At 39.2% G+C, this 7213-nt stretch overlaps 1 protein-coding gene across 1 annotated transcript in view; it reads right to left on the bottom strand.

Annotated features, from left to right (window-relative positions):
• Positions 1-5087, bottom strand: part of LOC120070918 (IAA-amino acid hydrolase ILR1-like 4) — a 36094-nt gene extending 31007 nt beyond the window's left edge. Inside the window, exons 1-2 of the mRNA XM_039022826.2 lie at positions 4578-5087; positions 4159-4284 (exon numbers count right to left, since the gene is read on the bottom strand). Coding sequence (XP_038878754.1) covers positions 4159-4284; positions 4578-4937 — 486 coding nt within the window. The 5' untranslated portion in view covers positions 4938-5087. The remainder of the gene's footprint in view (positions 1-4158; positions 4285-4577) is intronic.
• Positions 5088-7213: the final 2126 nt, after the last annotated feature.

Here is a 7213-nt window from a genome sequence, read left to right as displayed (position 1 = left end):
TGAGAAAGGCATTCTTTACATCCAGTTGATGCAAGGGCCAATCTTTGTTAACTGCAACTGATAGCAATACTCGGATAGTATTGAGTTTAGCCACGGGAGAAAATGTCTCGGAGTAATCTACCCCAAAGGTTTGAGTAAACCCTTTGGCAACTAACCTGGTTTTGTACCAATCAACAGTCCCATCTGACTTGTACTTTATAGTGAAAACCCATTTGCACCCAATCGCCTTGTGCCCTTTAGGTAGGATCACCTGGTCCCATGTTCCATTTTTCTCTAGAGCTCTCATCTTCTTTATAACAGAAGCTTTCCAAACTTCAGTTCCCATTGCTTCCTGTATGTCACTCGGTATCACCTCTGCATCTAAGCTAGTGGTAAAGGCCCTAAATTCTAATGATAGGTTACTGTATGTCATGTAACTATGCATGGGGTACCTTGTATATGACCGAATACCTTTCCTCAGGGCTATTGGAAGATCAAGAGAAGCATCATATTCCTTCAATCTGTCAAATTTTCCATTGTGATCACTAGTCTCCTCTTCCTGTTTCTGATCTTAAGAAATCACACCTTTTTCACCATTATCTTTAGTATCACTCACATTTTCTAGAGCTGTGTCTGAATCGTCATTCACTGTCATCTTCCCACCTGCTATAGTGGTACTATCAGCACATTTTCCTCCTTTTTCCTTTTTGCACTCGTTAGTACAAGTACCAATCTCATTAATTTTAGGAATACATGTACCTGATGTCAAGTTTGACTCATGGACCGGAGCTGGAGATGCAACAGGTGACGCTGTTTCCTTCCTGAGATTTTTCCTATAGTATGTTATCCATGGGACTTGATTGGTAGGAAGGATATGACCAACATGTTTGGGAATAGAGGCAGACTCCAAGGAATTGTATATGTGGACCAGTTAGTCTCTTCATTAGAGGTCTCTCCCTAAAGATGGCTAACAGGGAAGAAGGGTTGATCCTCAAGGAAGATGATATCCATGAAAACAAAATATTTGTGAGAGGATGGGTGGTAACATTTATATTCGCGCTGCTGGAGTGGATACCCAACAAAGACACACTTTTGAACATGGGGGTAAATTTCGTGTGGTTTGGACCATGGGAGTGAACAAAGGCAACAGAGCCAAAAACTCGAAGTGGTACATCGGAGACTAAACGAGTCGTATGGTATGACTCTTTTAAACAGTCTAAGTGGTTTTCAAAATTGAGGACCTGGGAAGGCATTCGGTTGATTAAGTGAGTAGCAATAAGGATAGCATCACCCCATAGGTAAGACGGGAGTGATGTGGATAGCATTAAGGACCTAGCAACTTCCACCAAATGACGATTTTTCCTCTCTGCTACCCCATTTTGTTGGGGAGTGTAGGCACACGAACTCTTGTGGATAATCCCTTTGGAAGTAAGAAACTCCTGGAAGGAAGCGTTAAAGAATTCCCGCCCATTGTCACTTCTCAAAATACCAATCCTGGCATTAAACTGGGTTTCCACAGTGGCATAAAATTGTTGGAATACAGATAACACCTCGGACTTATCAGTGAGAAGAAAGACCTAAGTAAGCCGAGTGTGATCGTCTATAAAAGTGACAAACCAGCGTTTCCCTGTGGAGGTTGTGGTTGGTGAGGGACCCCAAACATCACTGTGGACTAAGGTGAAGGGTTTGGATGGTATATAGGGTTGGGAGTGAAAGGAGACATGACTCTGTTTAGCATGAATACACATTTCACACTTTAAAGAAGACACATTAATATTGCGAAATAAATGTGGAAATAAGTGTTTCATGTACTGAAAGTTCGGATGCCCTAATCGGTAATGCCATAACAGAAAATCATTCTCAGAGGTAGAAAAATTTAAGGAGACAAGGTTAGTCCTATAATCATTCCTAGAAACATCATCAGTTAGGAAGTAGAGTCCCCCATCGTGCCGGGCAGTGCCAATCGTCGTCCTCGAGCTTAGATCCTGAAATAAAACAGAGTTGGGTGAAAAAACTGCCTGACAATTCAAATCTCTTGTAATCTTACTGATGGATAACAAATTATATGAAATTTTAGGAACATGCAAAATGTCCCGCAAAACCAAACCCTCAAACGGAGATAAATCCCCTTTTCCTGCAACAGGTGCGAACGACCCATCTGCAATCCTAATTCGTTCGTTACCAGCACTTGGATAATATGAGAGAAACTGATCAGAGGTACCAGTAAGATGATCCGTTGCCCCTGAGTCAACAATCCAAGGTTTTTTACCGTTCACACTAATAAGACCAAAAGACTGTATATTGCCTGACTGGGCGATGGTACTGATTCCAACCGTACTCAGGCTGGTCGTATTGTCAACTGAGGGAAACACAAGCAGGATATTTGTAGTAGGTAAAATAGGGAAAGAATTTACCGGGCTTTCATCTGAGTATTGGGTCGAGCCACAACCGGTTGGAAACGGGGCAACCACTAACGGCTGGAAGGAAATCGACGGTTGGAAGGTAGTCGTCGGCTGGAGGCAGTTGTCGGCCTGTTGTTGGTCGAATGCGCCTAAGGCAGAATCGGAGAGGTCCTGTTCACTTTGCCGAACGAGTGGGTTCGCCGGATCTGATGCGAAAACCCTAGGGTACGTCGGCGCAGTTGAGTTTTTGCAGGTCGAAGCCGAAGCCCTAGGCTCGATCGGAAGCTGTCAAAGGTCTGAAGCCCTAGGCGCGATCGGAAGCCCACCTTATTCGTCGATCGGAAGCTGCAGGTCGAAGGCGCGATCGGAAGAGACTCTGTCTGCTGAAGGGTTGTTGCGGATGCGGACGTCCCCGATCGGAGCCAGATCTGGTCCGCCTCGCGATGGGTCTGAGGAGTTGCTGCAGCCGTACCTAAGGGATCAGTTGACGACGACGCGAGACGAGGCAGATCGGCTCTGTTTGTGTATTCTTCAGATCTGTCCATGTGCGGCTCCCATTGATGGCGGCTTTCTGTTGACTGCAACTGGACGACAAAAATTAATTCCGATAAGGCAGCTTGAAAACACTCCTTTACCGCGGCTCGAATAGCAGTTTTCATATCAAAACTCGAAGATCCACCAGCTGAAGGCGACTGTGGATGGTTCTCTTCCATAATGGTTAGGGTCTCGTCCTCTTGCTCTAATACCATGTCAAAAATAAAAGAGTACGGAAGAGAATAACAACACAGTTACATGGAAACCCTAGTATAGAGAGAAAAACCATGATAGACACTGATTTTTATTATTAATTCTGATACATAAAGTACAAGAGAATAGGCCAAATAAATAGACTAGTGGGAAGCCCTAGGGTACACATAATTACTAAAATACCCCTAGGGTTACAAGCTGCTTTACAATAACCAATCATTTAGTTTCTAAAGCCCTCGCTTATCACCTGTGGATAAACAATAAGTAAAAATATGCCTCAACCAGAATGCATTCCATGAACTCGGAAATGACTTAAAATTTTGGGCCCAAATGGAGTTTGACCGTTTTCTGGAAATAAGTTCTTCAAACCCTTTTGCTAGCATCAGTAAATCTTTTTTTCTTGCTTGCTTGCTCCCGCTTTTCCCTCTCGCTCTCTCTTTTCAGTGATAGCTATTTGTAAGGGTTCTAATAGGGGAATCCTGGGAATATCGATGCCTTATTAGTAAGTAACTAGCTAAAGATGGATTGGTTATAAATAGGAGTTTGGGTTTGTAGAGGGTGGTCATATTTTGGTTAGTTAATCCTTAGTGGATTGGTTGTGCGAGAGACATAACCTATTGATATTGTAACTTTTTTGGGACGTTGCAATATAGTTATCATTAGTGTTTTCATATATTTTTTCGTGTTTCGATACCTAACACTGTTTCAATGTTTTGTGAAGGGGATTGCACACAAAGGAGAGGGAACAAAGGAAGCGAGAGCTAGAGGGGAAAGACGGAGGGAGAAGCGAGAAAAAAAATGGAAAAGATACTCTGAGACTAGCACAGAGTTGTGGATCAATCTATCCAGAAAAAGAAAAAGAAAAAGAAAAAAAACTCAAATTTCAAAACGACATGAACAAAATGAGAGTTGTAGGTATATGTATGTGACAACTCTAGCATCTCCAACTTAAATTGTTAAAGCAATCATAAAAATGTAATCTCCATATCCATTATCCAACGACACAAGTTTCAAGTGGAAGAACAAGAACCTGTATTAGATGGCGGTGCTGTTGAAGAATCTTCGCAGCCCCTAGAAGCATAGCAACATGAGCATCATGGCCGCACGCATGCATCTTTCCAGGAACTTTGCTTTTATGTTCCCATTCTACGCCCTCCTATATAACAACAACATCTTCAGGGGTATGTTGAGATCCCCTTAGAAAGATCATGGACCTCACACTCTTCTTATGATGGACGAGCTACTCATCTTTTTGCCTTTTTGCCAATTGATTTTGAGATGTAACAATATTATCCAGTGTGCAACAATGGGCAAAGTTCATGAGAGCAAATAGCCCTCACTCCTCAGTTTCAAAATCATCCATATAACTATTGAATTTCATAATCGCATTCAAACAAAAGAAACAGAAAGAAAGACCGAGACTCTAAAATTTTGGGTATGAAGTGGTACCTGAAGGGCTAGAGCATCCATGTCTGCTCGAATAGCAACAAAAGGAGGGTTTCCATTTCCGATTAATCCAACGACGCCGGTGATGGCCACTGGATATTCATAAGAAATGCCTAAACGGTCAAGCTCCGCTCTGATAAGCTTGCTGGTCTCAAATTCTTCGAAACCCAGTTCAGGGTTCTCGTGTATTTTCCTTCTGACATCAACCATCCAATCAAAAACCTCTGGATGTTTAGCATATTGAAGGAAAATTGAAGGGATTTGAGATAACTCATCTGGGTTTGGAGAAGAACTCGAGGGAATTAGCAGTGGGATGAGGAGATGGAAAATGAGAATCAAATTCAGCCAACTGTGTAAAGGCATTGGTTTCGATGTAATGGTATGTGCAATGATTGAAAGTAATGGAAATGAATATTTAGTGATGGAGTAAATGGTGGAGCGAATGGCCTCCCAGCATGAACAGAAGCTGTTGAAATGTGTTTGCTTTGACGAAAGTGTTTGTTTGTTATTATTATTTTTTTAAGTGGTTAGGTTTACTTCAGTCAAAATATAATAAATTAATGGTAATATGAAAAATGGGCTCTATTGGATTATTTTGGCTATTTTTACTTGTATTTTACTCTGGTATTGATATTCAAACTTCCAAATCGATAATAAAAAATTGCAAACTGATTGACGAGCGGAGGAGAGTTGTCATTATTGTTATTGTTACAAAGAAAAAATTATGAATTTTGGCATCTTCACTGTTACCGTAACCATTATCGTTACTGTGTGACCCTTAGATGTAAATGTAACAATAATGGTAGCAGTAAATGTGGTAAAATTTATAACTATAAGTAAATATGATAAAAAAACAATCTAATTACATTTGCTATTATGACCCATTACGATTGATTTATCAATAGAATTTCATTATGATGACACCAAAATTTTTATTACAAATTGGTAAACGTGACCTTTGAATAAATTCATTACCTATAGATTATGTATGTGACTTTAATGTACATGTGTGAAGTAGTGATTTTAGAAAAAGAGATTTAAGTATAATTGATTTTATACCATCATATTTATGTTTGGTTCTAAATTCTTAAAATTGATTTTAATTATTATTATTTTTTCCAAAAGTGAAATTAGAGCAACCAAACTACTTAAAAGGATATTTCTATTTTTATTAATTTTTTTCGTTTAATAGTTAAATTTTGGAAAAATTGCACAAACCACTTCTGAACTTTCAAGTTTGTTACAATCACACCCTTTAACTTTTAATTTGATCAATTAGCTCACTTTAGTTTAGTAAGTGTTGCAATCAAACACTTTTGTTGGTTTTATGGTAAAATAGGAAGGCCAAATTTGTCCATTCACAAATATTTAAAAGAAAAAAAAGTTTATGCTGAAAATTAGAAGAGTTTGAAGCCTTAGCCAACGATTGTCTTGGATGGCGACAACATCGATCACTTGAAGAAGCTTTTCAGGTTCTTGATGGGTTATAGTCGGAAAGATCCGGAGAAATGGTCAAAAATTTGAAAAATCTAGAAGCGACGAAGCATCGGCTGAGATAAGAGATGAAACTTAAAAAAAAAAAAAAAAAAAAAAAGGAAAAGAAGAGAGAAAGAGTCCTGAATAATCTCAAATCAAATTTTAAATAATTTTTAACAAAATGGATATTTTTTTTATGGTCTTCCTTTTTCTTGATCTTGGTCTTCAAATCCCCTAAGTGAATAGTACCACAACATCATCGCTGTAAAAGAAGGAATCACGGAGGAAGATAGATGGTGAGAGAGATTGGTAGAAAAAATCTAAAGAGAGGAAGAGACATTGAGTTGTTGCGGTTGTTGGCAATCTAAAGTGAAGGGAGAAGAGAGAATAGGGAGGAGGAAGGTGGAAGGTGGCGAACAACAATTGGATGGAAGGCGATGGCACGATAATGCTAATTGACTTAGGCCTTTTCTGGTGTCGTTTATTTTTCGAAAAGAGCTAAAAATCAAAAGAAAATTTATAATTCCGAACTATTCCTATCACTACAGAGATGTAGCAATAGTGATAAGTTCGGGTCGATTCGCATGAAAACACAATTTGTTTCGTTAGGCCAATTTACTAGTTATAGAGGTGAATGAGGGGGTTTTGGTGTGGATAGAGATAAACATGCAAGAAACTAAAATCAAGCGGGTAAATGTACCCAAGGATCAAAGATTCTAGCTTTTGGGAGTAATTGGGTTCCTATGTAATTTCTTATCATCAGACTATTTTTATTAACTCATATCGATCATGCTTTACACAACAACAGCTTGACTCACCTTAACAAGCCTCTACAAAAACGAACAACTAGCTGAGATCGAATCATGTGAGTCACCTAGTATAATTAAAACCTCTAAGAAGCTCTAATTAACTAAATGTGGTCAATCCTACGGAATCCTTAGCGGTTGTGAAGAATCAATTATATTTGCATTAAGCCCTAGGTTACTATTGTGTGGTTAATTAACCGGAAAGCCCACCCTAATTAACCTAAGTTCTTTGGAACAAATCAAATCAAGTATTTTAAGATTAAAGGTTAGACTATAAACCCTAGAATACAAGATTCAATATTTGCTACTTAGTGACTTTTGCTAGATGGAGAATCAAGACATCGCATAAGCCTAAAA

Source organism: Benincasa hispida, chromosome 2 (genome assembly GCF_027475165.1).
Source record: "Benincasa hispida cultivar pf3 chromosome 2, pf3_genome.v1.1, whole genome shotgun sequence".
NCBI lineage: Eukaryota > Viridiplantae > Streptophyta > Magnoliopsida > Cucurbitales > Cucurbitaceae > Benincasa > Benincasa hispida.
This window is presented reverse-complemented; position numbering and strand designations above follow the sequence as displayed.